The sequence below is a fragment of the Palaemon carinicauda genome, chromosome 7, assembly GCF_036898095.1.
Source record: "Palaemon carinicauda isolate YSFRI2023 chromosome 7, ASM3689809v2, whole genome shotgun sequence".
In the NCBI taxonomy this organism is placed as follows: Eukaryota; Metazoa; Arthropoda; class Malacostraca; order Decapoda; family Palaemonidae; genus Palaemon; species Palaemon carinicauda.
In genome coordinates, this window is record NC_090731.1 from 43,139,007 (window position 1) to 43,165,161 (window position 26,155).

A 26,155-nucleotide genomic window follows, 5' to 3' on the forward strand; every position below is an offset into this window, starting at 1 on the left:
GACGCATCGGACGTGGGCTGGGGTGCGACATTAGACGGTCGGGAATGCTCAGGACTGTGGAACTCGAGTCAGAGGAACATGCATATCAACTGCAAGGAGCTGTTGGCAGTACATCTGGCCTTGAAAAGCTTCAAGTCTCTCCTTCGAGGCAAAGTGGTGGAAGTGAACTCAGACAACACCACTGCCTTGGCGTACATCTCCAAGCAAGGAGGGACCCACTCACTGACGTTGTACGAGATCGCAAGGGACCTCCTCATCTGGTCATAAGGTCAAGACATCTCACTAGTAACGAGGTTCATCCAAGGCAACTTGAATGTCATAGCAGATTGTCTCAGTCGGAAAGGGCAAGTAATTCCAACAGAATGGACCCTCCACAAGGATGTGTGCAAGAGACTTTTGGCCACTTGGGGCCAGCCAACCATAGATCTCTTTGCAACCTCGCTGACCAAGAGGCTTCCAATCTATTGCTCCCCAGTCCCGGACCCAGCAGCAATACATATAGATGCCTTTCTCCTAGATTGGTCACATCTAGATCTCTACGCATTCCCACCGTTCAAGATTGTCAACAAGGTACTGCAGAAGTTCGCCTCTCACGAAGGGACAAGTTTGACGCTAGTTGCTCCCCTCTGGCCCGCGAGAGAATGGTTCACCGAGGTACTTCGATGGCTAGTAGACGTTCCCAGAAGTCTTCCCCTAAGGGTGGACCTTCTACGTCAACCACACGTAAAGAAGGTACATCAAAGCCTCCTCGCTCTTCGTCTGACTGCCTTCAGACTATCGAAAGACTCTCGAGAGCTAGAGGCTTTTCGAAGGAGGCAGCCAGTGCGATTGCTAGAGCAAGGAGAGCATCCACCATTAGACTCTACCAATCGAAGTGGGAAGTCTTCCGAGACTGGTGCAAGTCAGTTTCTGTATCCTCGACCAGTACCTCTGTAGCTCAAATAGCTGACTTTCTCTTATACCTGAGAAAAGGACGATCCCTTTCAGCTCCCACTATCAAGGGCTACAGAAGCATGTTGGCATCGGTCTTCCGGCATAGAGGCTTAGATCTTTCCAACAATAAAGATCTTCAAGACCTCCTTAAGTCTTTTGAGACCACTAAGGAGCGTCGTTTGGTTACACCTGGTTGGAATTTAGACGTGGTACTAAGATTCCTCATGTCAGACAGGTTTGAGCCGCTACAATCAGCCTCCTTGAAAGATCTCACTCTAAAGACACTTTTCCTAGTATGCTTAGCCTCAGCTAAAAGAGTCAGTGAGATTCATGCCTTCAGCAAGAACATCGGATTTCATCAGAAAAAGCCACATGTTCGCTACAACTTGGTTTTCTAGCCAAAAATGAGCTGCCTTCTCGACCTTGGCCTAAATCGTTCGATATTCCCAGCTTATCGGAGATTGTAGGCAATGAACTAGAAAGAGTCTTATGCCCTGTGAGAGCTCTTAAGTTCTATTTAAAGCGCACTAAACCTTTACGAGGCCAATCTGAAGCTTTATGGTGTTCAGTTAAGAAACCATCTTTGCCTGTCAAAGAATGCTTTATCCTACTTTATCAGACTGTTAATACGAGAAGCTCATTCACATCTGAGTGAGGAAGACCAAGCTTTGCTTAAGGTGAATACGCACGAAGTTAGAGCTGTTGCAACTTCCGTGGCCTTTAAGCAAAATAGATCTCTGCGAAGTATAATGGACGCAACCTATTGGAGAAGCAAGTCAGTGTTCGCGTCTTTTTATCTAAAGGATGTCCAGTCTCTTTACGAGGACTGCTACACACTGGGACCATTCGTAGCAGCGAGTGCAGTAGTGGGTGAGGGCTCAACCACTACAATTCCCTAATTTCTTACCCTTTTAATCTTTCTCTTGAAATGTTTTTAATGTTGTTTTTATGGGTTGTCCGGAAGGCTAAGAAGCCTTTCGCATCCTAGTTGATTTGGCGGGTGGTCAAAGTCATTTCTTGAGAGCGCCTAGATTAGGGGTTTGATGAGGTCCTGTTGTATGGGTTGCAATCCTTGATACTTCAGCTCCTAGGGGTCGATCAGCATCCTAAGAGGATCGCGAGGCTCCGTAAGGAAGACGTACTTAAAAGGCAGAGTAATTGTTCAAGTCGACTTCCTTACCAGGTACCTATTTATTTTGTTTTTGTTATTTTGATAACTTCTAAATGAAATAAAAAACTCTTAGCTCATAAAATGTAAACATATATTACTGGTCTCTACCCACCATCCTGGGTGTGAATCAGCTATATATTCACCGACTAAGTTAAATATTTAAAAATGTTATTTTAATTATAAAATAAATTTTTGAATATACTTACCCGGTGAATATATAAATTAAATGACCCTCCCTTCCTCCCCAATAGAGACGCAGTGGGACGAGGAGAAAATTGAGTCTTTGTTTACATAAGAGCTGGGTATCTGGTCGACAGATGGCGCTGTTGGGCACACCCGCAACCTGTGTAGCGATCGCTGGCGAGTTTTTTCCGTAGAGTTTGTCTGTCGAGCAACAGAGTTGCAGCTATATATTCACCGGGTAAGTATATTCAAAAATTTATTTTATAATTAAAATAACATGTTTCAGTTAAAATTTCATATGGGAGAGAGGGTAACTCACATTCATCCCCCCCCCCAGGTAACAACAGCTCGTTAGTGATGTCGACTGAATATTTGGACATTTTCGCCCTACTCGTGTTCCTCCCATTCAAGCTCCTGAGCACAATCACTCCCTTAGCGCTTCTGCGGGTGTTTGTTCATTTACGAAAGACAAACCATGGTTCCATGATTTGGTCAAGGCAGATTCCTTTGCTCCTTTGCCTTCTGTTCCTTCTCCTTTTTCTCCTTAACAGTCATCCAGATACCAGAAATAATGTATCTAGGATAAGACTACGAACATCGGTCTAGACCCAGCGTGGAAGAGACTGGGAATTACAGTATTCCAGTCATTCTTCAGAAGAGTAGACGACAAAGGGAAGGAACACCTTCCCCTTGGAACACGCTACACCCCAGAACTAGCAGTCTCGAGTCCTTCCTAGAAGATTATTGGTTATTACTGATCAAAATTGTTCAAGCCAGTCAATCCGCCCCATCTTCGGTCACGGCGCATCACCTCCTTGTACCCTCAGAGGCTTCTAAGCCAACGCAGAGTACATGGAGTAATTCATCCTCACTTCTCACTGGTTTTACATCTCTACCGTGACGAAGGAATGACAATAAAACCATCCTTAAGAACTGGGAATGAGAAGGCAGATTCACTGGCTAAGGAGGCTGCATCCGAGTTGCTGCCAAGAAGGTATCCCATTGCCTGTAATGATTTCTTACCTGTCATCAAGAACTTGGTTTGCAATAAATGGCAACAGCAATGGGATAGTCAAGATGGCAATAAAATGCGAGAGATAACAAATGACATATCTCCTTGGAGGTATAATATGATGCCCCGAAAATGGGAGACGTCTCTTTGTCGTCTCCGTATTGGTCACACTCGGTTGACACACGAGTTTCTGCTGAAGGGCCAACACCAACCGTATTGTGATGACTGCTTAGTACCTCTAACAGTAAGGCATTTGTTGACCGAATGCCCCAATTATAACAACTTGCGGAATAGATATTTGTTTGAGGCTCGAGGTGAGGGTGGCAGGTTCATCCTTGCCAAGATTCTTGGAAATGATGTGTCCTACCATGCAAGTGGCATTTTTAGATTTATTTCAGAAGCAGGTCTTCTGAAAAATATTTAACTTTTATTACATTCAACTTTTATGATTTTAATTGAATACTCTTTTATTTTTTATTTTATTTTATCTTTTATTTTTGTATACATAAATTAAATGTTACCGGCGTCAATGACCTCAGATGTCAGGATGCCTGAAAACTTTAAATCAATCAATCAATCAATCAATCCTTAAGAACTGGGCTTTTGAGGGCTGAAGCATCTGACTGCAGGAAAGGCCTTCCTTTTTCAGTTTTAACCTTCAGAAAGACCGGAGGAAAGGATTCTCCCTCCGAGTTCTCGGTACACTGCTAGATCTGCCATATATTTCTGGCAAGTTCTTGCTTGCATAAGAGCTGTCAACTCTTTCAAAGGCCCAACTTGTGCTCCCCATTAAGAAAAGACACCCTCCTGGACCTTTCTCTATGGCACTCCTAGACTCACCAAGACTAGCAGGAGGCTCCCAGTCATTCGGACGGGAGGCTCATCTCAGCTACTCCCTCCACCATACGTAAAGCAGAGGAAGTATTATGATTATTATGATTCATGGACGATGTCACATCTCTACCACTAAACCCAGCAATCCTTTTGCTTTCCCAGAACACGACTCTTGAAAAACTGGCAACAATACTGGTCATATTCTCGGCAGCTGACGCCTCAAATATAGAGAAGGTTGCAAAGGTTGTAATGCAAGCCACTTCATTGATGGACCTCTAGTTGGGCTCGGTAGAAGATATCTTCCGAAACAAGGATTTTTCCAAGAAGCACACAAGAGAGGCAACGTCCACCTTCTTGTTTTCGGGGAACAGGACAGTCAAGTTCCTGTCCCATCACATGGTCAAAATGGGTTTTGAAATGATGGTACTCGGTCATTTCAAAATTGCAAACAGTTGCTGAGAACAGAAGTCCTCAAGTGACTCAATTCACTGAATGAAGGTCCTTCCCTCTTTTATGTCTAGGACATTAGAGCAGTTGCTGAGCACTGGAGGAAGGCGAGTTAAGACTCCCTCTGTTGGACAATGTCAGCACGCTTTTACATTACAGCTCCACCAGCGCAAAGACCATCTCCAGTAAGGTGTCAGGGGCCCTCGAAGGGTGCTAATGCCCCTAAGCAGACTAACAAGAAGCTTTTTATGTTAAAGTAGCACGAGGCAGAGGTGGTAGACGTGGATAATCCCGCAAGGGGGGTTTCATTCCTCCTGCCTGTCCATCAGTGGGAGGATGCCTGTAGAGACAGTGGCAGTGGTGGTTGGCACACGGAGCCGAATCTTGGACGGTCTCCATGCTCTGAGCAGGATACTGCGTCCTGTTCAGTCTCTCTCTCTCTCTCTCTCTCTCTCTCTCTCTCTCTCTCTCTCTCTCTCTCTCTCTCTCTCTCTCTCTCTCTCTCTCTTTTTGTCTCCATCCTTTTGACTTGTCACCCAGTGATGTCACATTCCTATATGAAGGGATTTGTAAGTCCAGACTATGCTAAAGAAGGGCACTCTCCAAGAGATCCTAGATGTGTCTCCAAGCTTCTACGGTTGATTATTTCTTGTAGAAAAGGTGTCTGGAGGCAAGAGACTAGTCATCAAGCCCTCTTTCCTAAACAAGTTTGTTCAACAAACTCCGTTCAGGATGGAAATGGCTGACGCGATCAGGCAAGCCATAAGACCCAAGGACTTCATGATAATACTGGATTTAATAGAGGTTCTCTTCCAGATCCCAATCCATCCATCATCAAGCAAGTATCTATGGATCATCCTAGACGATCGGTTATACCAGTTCAAAGGGCTTTGTTTTGGCCTGTCCATAGCACCTCAGGTGTTCACAAAGGTGTTCTCCCTAGTGCCAACCTGGGCACACAGGAACGTCATTTTTCTATTAAGATACATAGGTGACTGGCTGATTCTAGCAGAGTCGGTAGCGACCGTTTTCCAACACTGAGACAAGCTTCTTGAGTTTTGCCATGACCTGGCGATTGTGGTAAATCCCAAGAAGTCCTTCTTGCAACCTTCACAAAAAACTGGTATACAGTAGACCCCCGGGGTACGGCGTCCCCAGCTTACATTTTTTCACGTTACGGTGTGGAATATGATGTTTTTTCGTCCCCTCGTTACGACATTTATCCCCACCTTACGGCATCGAATGCCAAAACTCAAACCTGGCGGTTTTTACGAGTACGACTGTACGAGTCACTAGCCTACCACCACGCTCATATGTCACTGCATATTGGTACGTCACTAAGAAGCTGGTCTGCTATTGGTCGGCGTCACGGCGTCACTAAGATGCCGATACGCTATTGGCCGAAATCCCTCCCACAATGCCTGAGAGAGATGCTACCTCTCTCTCTCTCTCTCTCTCTCTCTTTGTTATATGCGCATTCAGTTCAGAATCTCGTGTGCGTTTCATAAAGACTTAATCTCGTGTGAGTGCTTGCGATATCGTATTTTTTGTGTATTTTAGTGCTTAATTATAACTTTATTTCGTTAGCCATGGGTCTCAAGATTGCTAGTGATGTTAAAGGGAGAAGTAATAAAATGATTACTATGGAAACGAAGCTGGAGATCATAAAGAAATATGAAGAAGGCATGCGCATCGTTACCCTCGCTAGTATGTATGGCCGTAACCAGTCTATGATTGGTACAATTATCAAGAATAAGGAAGCCATTAAAGCAAGTAAGTCTTCTAAAGGCATGACTGTCCTTGCCAGGGGAAGGACCTCAATCAACGCAACGACGAGATGGAGAGACTCCTTCTTCTATGGATTAAAGAGAAGGAAATTGCTGGTGATACATTCACACAATCGGTAATTTCGCACAAGGCTATCGCCATCTTTGCCGATCTCTTGGAAGCCCAGAGAGACGGCGGAGACGAAGGAACGTCGCAGCAAGCCCCCCCAGAGGTCGAGGCTTCTCATGGGTGGTTTGATCGCTTTAGGAAGAGGACTGGTATTCACTCAGTCATCAGGCATGGAGAGGCGGCCAGTTCTGACAAGAAAGCAGCAGAAGAATTCCTCAAGAAGTTTGAAAAAGTAATTTCCAGAGAAGGCTACATTCCTCAGCAAGTGTTTAACTGTGATGAAACTGGCCTTTTCTAGAAGAAAATGCCCCGCTGTACATATATCACAGCTGAAGAAATTAAACTTCCTGGCCATAAACCGATGAAGGACAGACTTACCCTCGCATTTTGTGCAAATGCCAGTGGGGACTTAAAAATTAAGCCCCTACTGGTATACCACTCAGAGAATCCTCGTGCCTTCAAGGCACAAAATATCATGAAGGAGAGGTTCTCAGTATTTTGGAAGTCTAATGCCAAGGACCATATTTATTGAATGGATTAACGTCTGCTTCGGTCCTGCTGTCAAGAACTTTTTAGAAAAGAACAGTCTTCCTCTCAAATGTCTCCTGGTAGTGGACAATGCCCCTGCTCACCCTCCTGGCCTCGAGGACATCATTCATCCTGACTTCTCCTTCATCAAGGTAGCTATCTGCCACCAAACACCACCCCTCTCCTCCAGCCTATGGACCAGCAAGTGATTGCCAATTTTAAGAAGCTTTACACGAAGCATCTGTTCAAAAGATGCTTTGAAGTGACCGAAAGCACTCAACCTACCCTCCGTGAATTTTGGAAGCGGCATTTTGACATTGTTCAATGCCTGAAGATAATCGACAAAGCTTGGAATGAGGTTTCACGGCGCACCTTGAACTCCTCATGGAAGAAACTGTAGCCAGCTGTTGTGGCAGAACGAGACTTTGAAGGTTTCGATCCCTCGACCAAAGATGAGGCCGTTGATGATCCTGCTTCTGAGGGTGATGTTGAGGAAATAATTTCAATCGGGAGGTCCATGGGGGTTGTTGTCGATGAGGCTGACGTCCATAACCTTATCGAGGAGCACAGGGAGGAGCTTACGACTGAAGACTTGAAAGAATTGGAGGCAATGCAGTTGACTCTCTTTCAAGAAGAGCACAGCTCTAGTGGTGGCGAGGACAGGGGGGAGACTGGAGAAACGACATCGGCAGAAATAAGGTATGGTATGAAAACCTTACAAGTTTCATTGAAAAAAAAACACCCAGAAAAACTTCACACAGGTCGTCTTATGGAAAGTGTTAATGACAAGTGTACGAGTCATTTTAGAAATATGTTGAGGAATTGTCAGAAACAGGCTTCTTTGGATAAATATTTCTCCAAAAGAGAAGTGTCAGAAAGCAAAGGGGATAATAGTGATTCCATTATAAGAGTAAATTTTTTAAGTTCTAAAAAAAAAAATCATAAAAGAAAATTTCAAAACACAAAAATAATAAAGAAAAGCCTTTTTAATTTTAAGTGTTTAATAGTAAGAATAAATTTATTATTAAGTGTACATAACATAATTAACATTGATACGTTTTTATATCTACCATCTGCTCCCCCCCTCTGGCTCCACCCACTACCAGCTCGTCACGTCACTCCAAAGGTAAATAGGATTTAATTTTTCCTTTACAGTACAGTATATGATTTTTATTTATCCTGTAATGTTATTTAATTATATACTGTACAGTACATGTATATTATATATAAGTACAGTATACTGTAGTACAGTGCTTAGTATACTATTTTGTTACGTATAGTACTAATTTTCAATGTTTTTACCTGGTGTTTTGCATGCATTAGCTATTCTATTGCCCGCTATACAACATTTTCACCATACGATACCAACTCCGTAACGGATTAATGTCGTATGGCGGGGGCCTACTGCTCTATATCTCGGGAGGCACATAGACACCCAACTAGGCAAAGTCTTTCTGTCCAAAAGCATAAGTGATGGACTGAAGAGGGCAACGTGCCACTTTATATTGCAAGACTCCCTACCAGCCCATCGGTGGTCTGTTAGGCCACCTTACCTCCCTGGGGAGCATATGGTGACCAATGGACGTCTTCACATCTGGTCTCTCCAGTGGCATCTAAAGTCCAATTGGGCTCAGCACAAGGACTCCCCAAACCTTTAGGCTCAAGTAGGTCCCGAGCCAAAGAGAGACCTGTGGTGGTGGGTATCAGATACCAATCTCCTCAGAATTGATGCTAATCGCAGATGTATCAAAAGAAGGGTGTTTGTTCCCAAGTGTTGCTGTACACAGCCTCTGGACTGAGAAACATTGCCACATAAACCTCCTGGAAATGAGGGCAGCCTTTCTAGCCCTCCAGCAATTCCAGCAGCTCCTTTCAGGACACTCCGTTGTGTTGATGAGCGACGCCACAGTAGTGGCATATATAAACAAACAAGGAGGTACTTATTCAAAACAGTGTTGCCTTTTAGCTGTAGAAATTCTCAGATGGAGGGAAGACAACTTGGTAGCCCTATCAGCACCTGTTTCATCCTGGGCAAGAGAAACGTTTTGGTGGGCAATCTAACCAGAGCGACTGGGATAGTTGGCTCTGAGTGGTCTTCAAATCGTCATAGCCAACAAAGTCCTGACTTTGTGGGGTTTGCCGACAGTAGACTTGTTCATGACGTCTCTCAACAGGAAACTTCGTACTGTTCTCCAAGCTCTTTGGCAAGATGATTTTCAATACCACTGGGATAACTTAAACTGAGCGTTCCCCCTGTTTTTCCTAGTAAGAAAACTACTAAACAAGGTAAAGGTATCTTAGAAAACAAGCTTGTTGCATAAGCAGATGATGCTAAACTGTTTGCATCAATTCCATCACCTGATTGTAGATCTGGGGTTACTGATTCCCTTAGTAGATATCTAGCTAAAATTAGTGTATGGTGCAAATTATGGGGCTTGAAGTTGAATCCTAACAAAACTCTGAGTATGATTGTAAGTAGGTCAAGGACAGTGGCTTCACAACATCTGGATCTCAGCATTGCTAATGTTTCTATAAGTCTGTGAATCTTTTAAAATTTTAGGTGTGATTCTCGACAGCAAATTTACTTTTGAGAAATACATTAGGTCTGTGTCTTCTTCAATTAGAAAGAAAAAATTGGTTTATTGAGAAAGTTTTTTAAGATTTTCTGTGGTCAGTATATTCTGAAGAGTTTCAATTTTTTTGTTCTACCTTGTTTCGAGTATTATTCTCCTATCTGGTGTTCAGCTGCTGATTCTCATCCTAATTTTTTGGACAGGAACCATTAAATTTCTTATTTCTGATCTAGATATTAATCTCTGGCACCGTTGTTCAATTTGCTCGTTCCTTATGTTGCATAAAACTTTTCACACTTTTGATCATCCTTTATGTTCAGATCTTCCTGGATGTTACTCATTCAAGGGGATGGGGATAGGTAATGCTTATCTTTATCCCTGAATTTGGTGCCAAGAATCAAAATCCAGCAGTAGCGGATTCTAGATACGGGACCTTCCGGATTGAGAGTCTTCATTCTGTAATGGATGACCCAGATCAACTGTTACGCTGCCCCGTAAGGTAGCTAAGGTGTTACCTCAAACGAACCATAGGAGCTCGCCCCCATGTTAACAGAATGTTTGTTAGTATGGGCAGGGTAAAAACCAGTCACAAGGAATACTATCTCTTCATGGATTCCCAAGCTAATAGATCGCACCTTTAATCCTGGCTCTCCCCTGCAAGGGGGTAAACCCAAAGCTCATTATGTTAAAGGCATTAGTATGTCCCTAGCATTTAAAAAGAACTACTCTGTGCAGAGGTACTTGAAGCAGGTGTGTGGAAGCGTTAGACGGCATATACAGCCCACTACTGCAAGATGTAACCCACAGCACCCTGGATACCTTCTCCGTTGGTACAGCACCTCGGGTAACCTGCAAGCTGGCCTCCTCTGTCTGTAGGTATGAACCATTTCCCTTGTGTAACCTGATAGCATATGTTGTTATATATTTGTTATGTCCCCATTCTCCCAGTGAGGTGAGAATCAGTCAATGTCTAATGGTTAAGTCAGAGGAGTTTTATACTCCAATAATTCTTACCTGGACAAGTCACATTGCTAAGCTATCACACAATCATACTGATTGCCCAGGCCGTCAACTCTCGCATATGCCTGAGAATTTAGCAAGGTGTTAGTGTGTTCCTCTATGAAGCTTGTGCAAAGCACGGAGGCATACCCTGGGTCAAAAGCCAGCCAATTGGTTAGGACTTCCACCCACCTAAAGGTGAGTCTTTCCCAATAAAGAGTGAAAGGATTTGTATTGAGTGTTGGAACAAATAAATTTGGAAGTAATTTGTATTTTTCCTAACGATACAAACGTTGTGCTCTTTATACAGATTTGTTCCGCCATCACCTATCCCTTTGCACGTACGCAATCAAATTTGACGGTATAGCACAGGTGTGTGTGAGCAGGGTAGCCAGTACTACCCTCACTACCCCTCCCTCCCTCTCCACTAACTAGCGGAGGGTAGTTATATATCGCTAAAAGTCTTATGGCTAGTTTCCAACCTTGCCAAAAGTATATTCCTCATAGAGAACTAAAGGTTTGTATTGTTAGGAAAAGTACAAATTACTTCCAAATTTGTTATTTTTCTTAATTATACAAACCTGAGTCCTTTGATTTGATAGTCAGATGGGCTGTACCATTCCAGTTACCCACTTGTTATCTAACTACCTTGTTAACAAATCATTGATCGTCCCAGTTGTGTCTCCTATTTTAAAGGAATCATGTTTGTATAACTAGGAAAAATATCAATTATTTCCAAACTTTTTATCTTATAAAATATAATTTAATGCAATTTATTACTCCCATTTCCATACAAAGCATTGGAAAAGTTGGAAATATAAAGTACTGTACTCGTATTGCTTAACAAAATTCATACATTATTCCTACTATACTTTAATTAAACAAAATATCAGATAATATGATAATGATGGTAATATTTGAAGTTCCAATAAGAATATCAATAGTGTTATAATCTTTATTCATTTTTCATGTGATATTGTCAATTTTCTTATAATTTATTTATTGCAGGTTAATTTCGTCGGCTTAGCAGAAAGCCAGAATGTTAGATGTATAATGACCCATGTTAACTGAGATTGACTATGGATTAAAAGTATTGCATCAAGAGCAGTTATGGCAAGCAAGCTTCAGTTTTTAAAGCCAGGTATTAATGATAGATAATTTGTACTCAATGCTAGCTTGAGCTTAGTGTTCTATTTGTTTCTTCACTAATACAAACCATTGTCCTTAATAGAACCATGACTTCAGAAAAGCTGGAGAGGTTGTTACAATTACCAGTAGATGGTGAAGAAGCCCCTCATCCTCACCTGTCAGTAAGCTAGACGGTCACTTCTGACTTTGGCCAAAGGCAGTAAAGATATGCTTTTGCTGCCTCATAAAGTTTTCCTGTTTTAATTTATTTTCTCCTAGACCAATGGATAAGTGTGCAGACAGAGTTGTGTTTAGAAAAACCTGGATAAATTAAATGAAAAGGATAAACATATGCAGCTGTGTTCCAGATGAGCTACAAATGTGTAACAGTGTTATGGGCAAACCCACCCTGAATCTCATCATTCTCATGCCTTTTGCATGGGGGCCACCATCCACGACTGTTCACTGTTATTCCTCGCTATGCGTGGCTGTGGAATGAAAATCACGAGAACCTGAACTTGAAGGAGTTGGTCTTCCTTTGGCATCTTGTGCTCCATGGTTAGAAGAGGATTTTTGCTGCTGCTAAAGTTGTAAAGCTGTTCATGTGTTTTTTCGACATCTATTTCCCCTGTGGAGATGCTAAATGGTATATGGAACATGCTAGTGTTGTGGCAAGAAGTGTGTGTACTTTTTCTTCTCGTCTAATTCCTCTTCCTCGTCCTTCATTAAGGGCTTCTTTATTTTTCAAAATTGGAAATAACAGTCACGTTGACACCTCTTTCTGCCTTTTCAATTACAGTATCTCTTCTCTTTGTTCTATAATAGTTCTCAAAACCTTCCTTTGTTCCGACGAGGTGGAGCTACCCTACTGCTGTGATGTTTCGTCACTTTTTCTCTTTTGGCTCAGGGAGGGTAGACATTCATCTCTCTCTCCTCCCAACTGTTTTACTGGCCTTTGACTTTGCTTATGTTTTTTCTTCTTACTGGTTTCTATATATATTTAAACATTCCTGTAATATATATATATATATATACAGTGATACCTCGGTAGTCGAACGACTCTATACTCGAACAATTCGGAGTTCGACCAAAATTTTCGAGAAATTTTTGCTGCGGTGCTCGACCAAAAATTCGGTACTCGACCAGCCGAACACGTGACGACCGCATGGGCTTTGTGATGATCGCGCCATCTCGGCCACTCTCGCTTGTTCGGGAAGCATCAGTTCTCTCGAGAGCGTCACTCAGACAACGCGCGATCAGCATTCGTTGTGATTTAGTGATTTTCAGTGCTTTTAATTGCTTTTTTAGCTTTCATAATGAGTCCCAAGAAAGTAATGAGTGTTAAGGGGAAGGAGAAGAGGAAAACAGTGCGAACAACGATCGAGTTGAAGAAGGAAATTATAGCGAAATATGAGAATGGTGTACGAGTGTCCGATTTAGCGGTAGAATACGGAATGGCGAAGTCGACCATTTCTACGTTTTTAAAGCATAAAGAAATGATTAAGAAGGCGAATGTTGCAACGGGAGTTACGGCGGTAACTAAGCAAAGGCCACAAGTGATTGAGGAGATGGAAAAGTTGCTTTTAATATTTATTAAAGAAAAACAGTTGGCCGGGGAAAGTGTTAGTGAAGCGTTCATTTGTGAAAAAGCGTTGCATATCTATGAAGAATTAGTGAAGAAAAGTCCGAGTACCAGTGAAAGTGATTCATTTACATTTAAAGCGAGCAGGGGTTGGTTTGAAAAGTTTCGTAATAGAACAGGTATTCATCGTGTTACTAGGCATGGGGAGGCAGCTAGTTCGGATCAAATTGCAGCCGATAAATACGTGGGGGAATTCGATCGGTACATAAATGAACAAAATTTGATCGCACAACAAGTCTTTAATTGTGATGAGACTTCCATCCTCTCCACATCCATCCCTGTATGCCATCGAACCGCTGCTCAAAGGTATGTTCACTACAGTACAGAAAATGGTTTAAAATTGTTTTATTTTAGTACAGTAAATGGTTTAAAATTGTTTTATAGGATTTTCTGACCAATTTCATACACATTTAGATAATTATTGTTGTTTAGGTACACGTTTTATTAATATTTTGGGCCTGTTCGAGTGCTTGGGAACGGAATAGAATATATACCATTATTTCTTATGGGGAAAAAAAATTCGGTACTCGAACAAATCGGAGGTCGAACACGGATCTCGAACGGATTATGGTCGAGTACCGAGGTATCACTGTATATATATATATATATATATATATATATATATATATATATATATATATATATATATATATATATATATATATATATATATATATATATATATATATATATATATATATATATATATATATATATATATATATATATATATATATATATATATATATATATATATATATATATATATATATATATATATATATATATATATATATATATATATATATATTATATATATATATATATATATATATATATATATATATATATATATATATATATATATATATATATATATATATATATATATATATATATATATATATATATATATATATATATATATATATATATATATATATATATATATATATATATATATATATATATATATATATATATATATATATATATATATATATATATATATATATATATATATATATATATATATATATATATATATATATATATATATATATATATATATATATAATATATATATATATATATATATATATATATATATATATATATATATATATATATATATATATATATATATATATATATATATATATATATATATATATATATATATATATATATATATATATATATATATATATATATATATATATATATATATATATATATATATATATATATATATATATATATATATATATATATATATATATATATATATATATATATATATATATATATATATATATATATATATATATATATATATATATATATATATATATATATATATATATATAATATATATATATATATATATATATATATATATATATATATATATATATATATATATATATATATATATATATATATATATATATAATATATATATATATATATATATATATATATATATATATATAAAGTGAACCCTCGCTACTTCGCGGTTCGACAATCGCGGATTCACCACTTCGCGGGGTTTTCCCATAACCCATATATATATACATATTGCGGATTTTCCGGAAAATTCGAAAATACCGCGAAATCTGAAGACAACCAAATACGATATTTTGTTACCTGTAAGTCCATTAATACTGTAATTAGTAATATCTGTTCTTACTGATTGTTCATTGCATTACATATGATATATAATTCAGCACAGAAAGAAATAAAACACGAAAAGAGAATGTGATCATACGATAATTCAGTACTGTATACAGTACGTAGTAAAATTAAATCGAACATGAAACGCAAATCAGATGCAGTCATACCATATTAGAATGGTGTGTACTGTAATGGATGTGCTTCTTTTCCATGAATCTTTTGTATGTATACGTACGTAGTACAGTACTGCATCCAATAATATTCTTTGTTGCAAAAATCACATTTCGAATAAGCGTACGAGAGAGAGAGAGAGAGAGAGAGAGAGAGAGAGAGAGAGAGAGAGAGAGAGAGAGAGAGAGAGAGAGAGAGAGAGAGGCGTAAAATAGCGTACGTAAAGCTGTATTATTATTATTGTTATTATTATTATTATTGTTGTTGTTGTTAATAAAATTATTATTGTTATTATTATTATCATTATTATTATTATTATTACTGCACAGTATTATTATCATTATTTATTATTATTACGGTATTGTACTTAATCTACGTACGTTCGGTATGCGCGGGGCATCTTCTATGAGTAGGTAACCAACGCATCATAGTACTGTAAGACGGGTTGTGATTGGTTCAAGCGCTGATAGATAACGAATCAGAACTCAAGTTTTGTTATCTAGCCTGTGATTGGTGTTTTGCCCGCATCTCCTACCCGCAGCATCAAAGTTCTCGCGGGGCTGGATCGTCCACTCTCTGTTACCGCGTATCGCTGAGTAGACGTTCTTAAGTGTGTGAATCTGTGCTGTGTGCGACTTTTTTAAGTTGAACTTTTTGTTACTGTAAATCCTACTGTAATGGCTCCCAAGCGTTCTGCTTCTCTTAAGGCTGGTAGTGAGCCTAAACGCCACCGAAGGATGATGACGATAGCTGAGAAGGTTACGCTTCTCGACATGTTAAAAGATGGTAGAAGTTACGCGGCCGCCGGCCGCCATTTTGGCATCAACGAATCTACTGTTCGCTATATCAAGAAGGACGAGGCGAACATTAGAAAGACGGCTGCAATCACCTTTAGCAGATCAGCGAAGCGAGTCGTTACAACGCGTAATAAAACGATCGTACGCATGGAAGGTGCTTTAGCTGTGTGGATTGCCGACTGCCGGAAGAAGAACATAGCGTTGGATACGAACACCATCCAAATAAAGGCTTTGAGCTTATATGAGAATTTTGCTGCAAAGGAACCTAAAGACGACGACGGCAACCATGCTGAAGATGATGATGATGCAGATGATCCTCAACCAGGGACATCCACTGATTCCCAGCCTCAGAAACGTTTTTCCGCAAGCAAAGGATGGTTCGCGAAGTTTCAGAAACGCTTCGCCCTGAAAAGCGTTTCCCTGCATGGGGAGTCTGCTTCCGCTGACACTGCCGCTGCTGAAACTTACGTGAACCAGACGTTCAAGAATATTATCGCCGAAGGTGGATACAAGCCGGAAAAGTCTTTAATATGGATGAGACTGGCTTGTTTTGGAAGAGAATGCTGTCGCGAACTTTCCTGTTCAAAGAGGAAGCCAAAGCCTCTGGCTTTAAAGCATTCAAGGATCGCGTTACCCTCGTGATGTGTGGCAATGCTGCTGGATTTTTGTTAAAGCCGGGGCTTATTTATAAGTCGAAAAATCCTCGCGCTTTGAAAAATAAAAATAAGAATCTCCTTCCCGTGTACTGGATGCATAATCAAAAAGCATGGATTACGAAGATGCTGACCTCCAACTGGTTCCATCAGTGTTTTATCCCGCAAGTCAGCAAATATCTCTTAAAGAAGGGCTTGCCATTCAAGATCCTTCTCCTTATGGATAACGCTGGTGGACACGCAACTGACCTGTAGCATGAGGGCATTCAGGTTGAGTTCCTGCCACCCAACACCACGTCATTAATTCAACCGATGGACCAGGGGGTTATCAGGGCGTTCAAGGCCCTCTACACGAAGAATACCTTGGCGGACCTCGTTGCGTGTGTGGATGCTGCCCAAGATGACGAGGATGAAGATTTTAACTTGAAGGCGTACTGGCGGCAGTACACCATAGCCACGTGCCTGCAGAATATTCAGAAGGCACTTCAAGAGATGAAACCTGCAACCGTGAATGCGAGCTGGAAGAAGTTGTGGCCCGATATTGTTTACGACGACAAGGGATTTACTCCGTCGGAAATCCAACACTCTGCAATACGGAAATCTGTGCAGTTAGCTGCCATAATTGGAGGTGACGGGTTTGGCGACATGACGACTGAAGACGTCGACGAGTTGTTGGACTGCCATTCCCAGCCCCTAACTGACGCAGACCTCGAAGACCTGACAAAATCGGCAAGTGAGGAAGAGAGTGATACCCAGGAAGAGACCCAAGAAAATGTCGAAGAATCGGGCTTAACATTAGAACGGCTTGCCAAGGCCTGCAACCATGCAAAGGAGTTGAAAGAAATGTTGCAAGAGTGGGACGAGGATATGGTTCGCTCGATGCAATTCTGCAACAAGGTTGATGACATAATGACTCCCTACAAAATGCTCTTGGATCGAAAAAAGAAGCAGCGGCAACAACTTCCGATCACAATGTTCTTCCAGCCTCGCAAAAAAGAGCCAGTTCCTCCTGCTAGTAAGCCTTCGGAAGAAATTGAAGTTTCCCAGGAAGAAGTTGAAGAGGTGTCCCAGGAAAAGACACCTCCGTCTGAAGAGACGTAAAATACTATCATTGGCTGCACAGTAGAACACATCATCAGCTTCATCATCATCATTTCTACTGTGCAGCAAATTCATCGCCATCACCATTCAAGTTTTTCTTCAACTTCTTTCGTGGTGAGTACAGTAACAATCTTTATTTTTTACTTTAATATTCTTACTGTACATTCTAAAACTGTATTTGTGCCTGTTTTATAGTTTAGTACTGTACGTACTGTATGCATTAAGTTAAAGGGAAGGTTTTAAAAGTCTACATGTTGTAACCTATCATATTTTTTTTGTTTAAAATTTACATTTACGTACGTAAAACAATCTCTCTCTCTCTCTCTCTCTCTCTCTCTCTCTCTCTCTCTCTCTCTCTCTCTCTCTCTCTCTCTCTCTCTCGTAAATTGTTTTCCTGCTTTGCTACGTACAATACTGTATAATTTATGTTTGTAAGGTAACATATTTTGTAAATGCTTTTACTGTAAATACTGTATGTACTGTATCATTATTTATCACTATCATCATGCGCGTTAAATGCCTTGTTTGTTCTGAGCGTGGTTGTTTACTGAGCGTACACGCCGTCGTTTCAGGCGGCGTCATAAAGAAAAACATTTCATTTGGAAGTCCTAAGAAAAATACGTAAACTAAAACATTGGTAATAAACAAATCAACATACAGTACTGTATAATCAATATAATCGATGCAAAAACTAACCTATACATATATGTGTACTGTACACTAAATGAGTTTGTTTCTTCATTATGATCAGAGATGAACGTAAACAAAACATTGGTTGCCATTTTTTATCGTGCTTTTTAGGTGTTTAGGAAACGCATGATATAAAATTGCCTTTAATATTTGTGCCTGTTTTAGTTTAGGGTGCTGTAGTACATGCATTAAGTGTTCTGTACATTAAAGGGTGGTTTGTTAACAGTACTACGTACAAGGGAAGGTTTTAAAAGTCCGAATATACATGTTAAATAAATAGGTAAATATGATGTCACTACTTCGCGGATTTTCACCTATCGCGCCCGCGTCTGGAACCTATCTACCGCGATAAACGAGGGTTCACTGTATATATATATATATATATATATATATATATATATATATATATATATATATATATATATATATATATATATATATATATATATACAGTGAACCCTCGCTACTTCGCGGTTCGACCATCGCGGATTCACCACTTCGCGGATTTTTTTCATAACCCATGTCTATACATATATTGCGGATTTTCCGGAAATATCGAAAATACCGCGATGTGACCGATGGTGCGAGATTGGAGAAAGTAAGGAAAATTGAATCATGATTGATTTTCAATATAAATGAAACTTTGAGGAGCAACAAAGATATCATTTGTTAGAGAGAGGTAAGGAATGGGAGGTAGTGAAAAGTAGCCCACAGAGAGAGAGAGAGAGAGAGAGAGAGAGAGAGAGAGAGAGAGAGAGAGAGAGAGAGAGGGGGGTTTAAATGTAATAAACAAAAAAATTTGATAGGTTATAACACATTGGTGCTTATGTAATATCAACTGTATACTGTAGACGGTTTGAATAAGTTAAGAAATGGTATAAATGATACTTTGTTAGTGTATTCGTACACACTCAAGAGCGGCAGCTAGATGACAGCTGATCTAATCACAGCCAGAAGTAAAAAAAAAAAAAAGTCAACAATACTCGATTTTTAAAACACACCCGAAATTTAAAAACAAAAGTACACGCTTTCTTAATGTGCAATTAACTATTTAAAGAGTGGCAATTTTCTAGAATAAAATGATATTTCCCAAAAAATAGTGGTTTGCTGATGAAATCGGATGCCGTATTTTTAGCTATGATTGAAATGGATGTAGACTCGGACTAATTATTTTGTTTCGTATTTAATTGACACTAAGAAAACTAATTTTAGTTTCTTCATCTAAATGTAAGTATTGTATAACACGAAGAGAGAGAGAGAGAGAGAGAGAGAGAGAGAGAGAGAGAGAGAGAGAGAGAGAGAGAATGAATCGGCTGTTGTAATCAAATGGCGTGTTTTTGTTTCGTGAGAATTTCATCGCCACGACTTTAACAACAACATACTGTACTGAACTTTACAGTATTATACAGACTACTGTAATATGATAAAGTAAAATATTTGTAATCTATTTTATATGAAATGGGGCTATTTTTCTTTTTTGTTTAAAATTTACATTTACGTATGTAAAACAACTCTCTCTCTCTCTCTCTCTCTCTCTCTCTCTCTCTCTCTCTCTCTCTCTCTCGTAGATGGTTTTCCTGCTTTGCTACGTATGTATGATTTTATATAGATACGGTAAATAATATTTGTAATAACATATTTTATAAAAGCTTTTACTGTAATATCATTATTTATCACTTTCATCATGCGGGTTAAATTCCTTAGTTTGTTTACTGAGCGTACTTTATGACACCGTCGTTTCAGGCGGCGTCATAAAGAAAAAAATTTCATTTGGAAGTCCTAAGAAAAATTAAGTAAAACATTAGTAATAACCAAATCAACATACTGTACTGAATAATCAATATAATTGATGCAAAAACTAACCTATAAACAGATGTGTAAATGCGTCTGTTTCTTCATTAGGATCAGAGATAAACGTAAACAAAACATTGGTTGCCATTTTTTATCGTGCTTTTTGGCGTGTTTAGGAAACGCATGATATAAAGTCGCCTTTAATATTTGTGCCTGTTTTAGTTTAGGGTACTGTATTACATGCATTAAGTGTTCTGTACATTAAAGGGTAGTTTGTTAACAGTACTACGTACAAGGGAAGGTTTTAAAAGTCTGAATATACATGTTAAATAAATAGGTAAATATGGTGTTACTACTTCGCGGATTTTCACCTATCGCGGCCGGGTCTGGAACCTATCTACCGCGATAAACGAGGGTTCACTGTATATATATATATATATATATATATATATATATATATATATATATATATATATATATATATATATATATATATATATATATATATATATATATATATATATACATAAATATATACAGTATATATATATATATAAATATGACAAATTCGGAGATAATTTGTATTTTTCCTAACCATACAAACCTTAGCTATTTGCATTGGGTTTACCTTTCGGCGTAGCTGAAATTGACGAGCCAATAGATTTTAACGAGGGTTAACTACCCCCGCGCTAGTTAGCGGGGTTAGGGGAAGGGGTAGCTTGCTACCCCCCCCCACACACACCGGTGATTTGCTTCACTTCACTTAGAGGGGACAGGGCTGGCAGGCAAATATGTGTAACTAGCTAAGGTTTGTATGGTTAGGAAAAATACAAATTATCTCCGAATTTGTCATTTGTTCTGTAACCGAAGTACACACCACGCTATTTACATTGGGTGACTTACCCCTTAGGAAGGGTGGAATATCCCCAGCCTTACTGACTTTGGCTTTACCCGAGGACTCCGACTCCAAGTGAGCATCACTCGAGAGAGGGAGTCCCTGCACTCGTAGCAAGGAACGTGTGGCCTGCATAAGTTGTGTGTGGAGGAAAGAGCGTGACTCGTCCTATGAAGTTGACCATGAGACCTTTAGATAGGAATCCAGGATAGGACGTTCCCAATACCACCTCGTCAGGGTATGGGGGACGTGACAGTATTAAGCTTAATACTAGGAACACAAGGAAGCATGGTTTACCTGCAGAGGTTGAGGTCAGCTATGCGGAGACCAGGATGCTGCTTCCCCAAGAGAGGGGAGGATGAAGAAACAAGTAAGGGTCAGACATACGCTTTCATTCACGCAGACTAAAACCGGGTAACAACGCCCTCAACCTACTGCTACTTGTCCATAAGGGAGCCTGAGGTTAGACCAGCTGTTGTGCAGCCACCACAGGGCCGATAGAAAAAGTATCGAGGCTCCTGTGGGTCACGTCCTGCAGGTAGTGGGCTGTGAAGGTCGTCTGACGCTTCCAGACCCCAGCTTGAAGTACCTGCGTCACAGAGAAGTTTCTCTCGAAGGCCAGGGTCGTAGCGATGCCCCTGACGTCGTGTGCCCTAGGGAGACGTGACGGAGGAGGGTCTGGATTCAAGGCGTGATGGATAACCCTTCGAATCCAAGCCGAGATGGTGTTTTTGGTGACCCTCCTCTTTGTCCTGCCTGTGCTAACAAACAATGCTTGCACCTGAGGATGAACTGCAGCTGTTCTCTTCAAGTAACACCTCAGACTCCTCACTGGACATAGTAGCAGCTGGTCTTGGTCGCTTGTTACAGAACGGTTACTCGCGACCCTGAAAGAGTCGAACCGTGGGTCCGGCACTCCAGGGTTCTGAGTCTTGGCAACAAACTCAGGGACGAACCTGAACGTTACCTCCCCCCATCCCCTTGAATGGGCGACGTCGTACGCGAGACCATGAAGTTCACTAACTCACTTGGCAGAGGCCAAAGCGAGCAGGAAAGCCGTCTTCCAAGACAGGTGGCGATCAGAGGCCTGGCGTAATGGTTCGAAGGGAGGTCTCTTAAGAGCCCTGAGGACCCGAACCATGTTCCAAGGAGGAGGTCTCACTTCCGACTGAGGGCAGGTAAGCTCATAGCTATGTATGAGTAAAGAGAGTTCCAGCGAGGAAGAAATGTCCACTCCTTTCAACCCAAAAGCCAAGCTTAAGGCTGAGCGATAGCCTTTCACCGCAGAGACCGAAAGGCGCATTTCCTCCCGCAAATAGACGAGAATCTCCGCTATTGCTGGAATAGTGGCATCGAGTGGAGAGATACCCATCCCACGACACCAACCACAGAAGACTCTCCATTTCGCCTGGTAGACTCCCTCTGAGGACTTTCGCAGGTGCCAAGACATCCTCTCTGCAACCTGTTGCGAAAAGCCTCTGTCCGTGAGGAGACACTGGACAGTCTCCAGGCGTGAAGCCGAAGCGATGCTACGGCTCTGTGGAAGATGTTGCAATGTGGTTGTCTGAGTAGCTTGTGTCATGGGGGAAGTTCTCTCGGGAGCTCCGTCAGGAGCTGTAGAAGGTCCGGGAACCATTCTGCGTGATGCCACAGCGGAGCTATCAGAGTCATCGACAAGTTGACCGATAGTCTGGTCCTGTTGAGCACCCTTCTCATCAGACAGAACGGTGGGAAGGCGTACACGTCGATGTTGTCTTATATATATGTATATGTACTGTATTAATTTTTGCATGTGTGATACATTATGTACTATTGAGCTACATTATACGACATATTTTGCAATTCTAACCTTTTGATGTAAGGGAGAATTGCTTGCTACAGATAGAAATCAGCTTCATATATGTCTAATGTGAAATTATTAAAAAATGCGAATGTCAGTGAAAAAAGTGAGAAAAATATGTTTAGTGTTGCGGAGGGTTTGGTTGTACGTACTTGTCGTTCACCCAGTCCTAGACCTCTTTCAAGCTCCTCACCCCCCAGAGAAGGTATGTCAAAAAGACCAAAGGGAACAATAGGTTTTATACAACGAACAGACGTTCCCTCACGAGTTGCGGTTGACGTTTCTCGGAGAGAGGTGAGACTAAGTTCTTCTCACCCTCCGAAGACATTACTGTAATGTCATTTTAAAATCCTGGCGTCAGGTTTCATGACATCTCAGAGGCTATTGGTTACTTCATGACAAAATGTATGTCCTGACTGCAGTCATTGGAGCAGTCCAGAACGTCTACTTTCAACGGAGAAAGGCTCACCTGCTAAACGTTCCTTTATTACGTCTGGCTTTGTTGCCCCGGAGACCCCGGTACAGGGTCTCGGTTCTTTAATTTTGTCTGGAGATTCCAGTCGTAATGTGAGTGCTGCTTCCGTTTTCCTTGCTGACGTTTTGGATCAAACGTTGCCTAGTCATGATCCTCGTGTGCACGATCCTATTTTTAATATACTGCAGAACATGCAGTAGGAACTATCAACGTTAATGCAGTCATAGTCGAGCGTTGGTCTTTACAGTTAAGCAGTAGCGTCGAGCTGCAGTCAATGCAGTCACGACGTGACTTCGAGCTGCAGTCACTGCAGTCACGACGTGACGTTGGACGTCAGACACTGCAGTCACTGCAGTCACGACGTGACATTGGACGTCAGACATTGCAGTCACTGCTGTCATGACGTGATGTTGGAGGTCAGATACTGTAGTCACTAAGTGACTTCGACCTGCAGTCACTGCAGTCACAAAGTCGATGCAGTCATGACGTGACGTCGAACTTAAGACACCGCAGTCACGACTTGACGTCGATGTCAGTCAATGCAGTCCCAACGTGACGCCGTTCTTCAACCTCTACCTGTTCTTCATCGACAGGTTGATGATAGTTGTCAAGCTTTTCTATCGCGACTTCTTAATGGCTCTCATCCAAATAGAGACATAGACTTCCGGATGAAGTTTATTCTAAGGAGGAAGAGGATATTTCTCCTTTCCAGCTGTACCTTTGGGTATCTTGTCTGAAGTAGAGGAACATAGATCTGCCTAACAGTCTTTATATCTTAATAAGATCATGATTGTTTTTAAGGAAGTTTTTCCTTCGCTTTTTGTTCCCGCTGCTCCACGCTTGCTTCCTTCAGAATTCATTTAGGGTTGGCTGCCTCAGCTCACTCTTTTACTAATTCGTGCTATCCCGGTATTCTAAGAGAGTTTTTACGTTTGCTGAGAGAATGGTTGAAGACGATAAGAAGTCTTACTAAGTCAATCTTTGCCTTCCCTCCAATCGGTTTGAAGATCTTCTGGCAGGCTTAGGAAGGAACAGGAGCAGACCAATGGTCTGTCCTTTTGTTGAAGGAAGGGTACATTGTACCGTTTGTAAAGAAACCTCCTCTTGTCGAAAAGCCGATAGATCTCTCTCTCCCGATAACGAGAGGAAGCAAGGAGACAAGCTTTGCACCTACAAGTGTCTCTTGTTGGAGAAGGGAATTGTAGTGAAGTTTTATAAACCTTCAGTCTCTAAGCTTTTACAACCTCCTCTGCCTAGTTCCAAAGAACTCAGGAGGTTGGAGACCAGTGCTGGACGTAAGCGCGCTCAATTTGTTTATTCTGAAAACAAAGTTCTCTTTGGAAGCTTCCAAGTCTGTGCTTGCAGCAGTAATGGAAAGCGATTGAATGTCCTCACTCGATTCCAGGACGCTTACTTCCATTTCCCTATCCATCCGACCTTCCAACTACAGTGGAATCTCTACATACGAAAGTATCTACATCCAAATTTTCCTACATCCGAAGTAAAATTCGAGCAAATTTTTTACTCTAAACCCGAATTTTATTTCGACACATGAAGTAAGCAATTTTCGTCGTACCGGTTGTATCCGAATTTTTCGACACGCGAAGTACAATTCGAACACATGCCTACTCTACACACGAATTTTTTTTCGACACCCGAAGTAAACAATACCTGTACGCGTAGTTGGTACTTATAGCGCCGGATGTGTTTTTTATTTCCGCTGATAGAAGGCAGCACTTCGACCTCGGAGGGACCCTCAATTAGCGTGGCTTGGGTCAGTCTTCTGTTCTCGTCGGCTTCGTGCGGTTGTGCCCTGTGCGTTCTGCTATTACTGTACTGTTTTAATCGTGATTTTTTACGTGCATCCATTTTACGGTAATTTACGTAAAGTATGGGTCCTAAAAGGCTTAGTTTTGCAAGTGGTAGTGGTAGTGGTGAGAAAAGGAAGAAGGAAATGCTTTCTTTAGACGTAAAGCAAGAAATTTATTGAAAAACATGAGCGTGGCGTCCGCTTGAGTGAACACAACAGCTGGTCTAACCTCAGGCTCCTAATTGGACAAGTAGCACGGGGGTTGAGGGCATTGTTACCCCGGTTTTTAGTCTGTGTGAATGAAAAGATCTGTCTGGCCCTTTTCTTTTCTTCATCCTCTCCTCCCTTGGAGAAAAACAGCATCCTGGTTCTTTGCACAGCTGACCTCGAACCTCTGCAGGTAAGCCATGCTTCCTTGTGTTCCTAGTATTAGCTTATAATACTGTCATGTCCCCATACCCTGACGAGGTGGTATTGGGTTGTCTATAAGGACTCCAGGTCAACTTCATAGGACGTGTCACTGCTCACCTTCTCACACAGCTTACATAGGCCGCAGCAGTTCCTGACTGCCTGCGAGGTGCAGGGTCCCCGATCCTGGAGTTGCTTTATGAACTCAGGGTCGGGGACCCCGGGCAAGCCAAAGCCAGTATGGCAGGGGACTTACCTCCCTTCCTAAGGGTTGAGTCACCCTATGTAAATAGTGTGGTTTGTATTTAGTTAAGGAACAAATGTCAAATTCGTAGATAATTTGTATTTTTCCTAACGATACAAACCTAGCTATTTACAGTTATGTGCCCGCCAGCCCTGTCCCCCAAGATAAGTCTTACCTTTAAGTAAAGTGGCCGAATCACCGGTGTGTGTGAGGGTGGAGGGGAGCAAGCTACCCCCCCCCTGCTAACTAGCGGTGGG

At 40.9% G+C, this 26,155-nt stretch overlaps 1 protein-coding gene across 1 annotated transcript in view; it reads left to right on the forward strand.

Moving 5' to 3' along the window:
- Positions 1-26,155, forward strand: part of LOC137643564 (probable ATP-dependent RNA helicase DHX35) — a 219,407-nt gene that overhangs the window by 69,737 nt on the left and 123,515 nt on the right. Inside the window, exon 2 of the mRNA XM_068376297.1 lies at positions 11,585-11,717. Coding sequence (XP_068232398.1) covers positions 11,687-11,717 — 31 coding nt within the window. The 5' untranslated portion in view covers positions 11,585-11,686. The remainder of the gene's footprint in view (positions 1-11,584; positions 11,718-26,155) is intronic.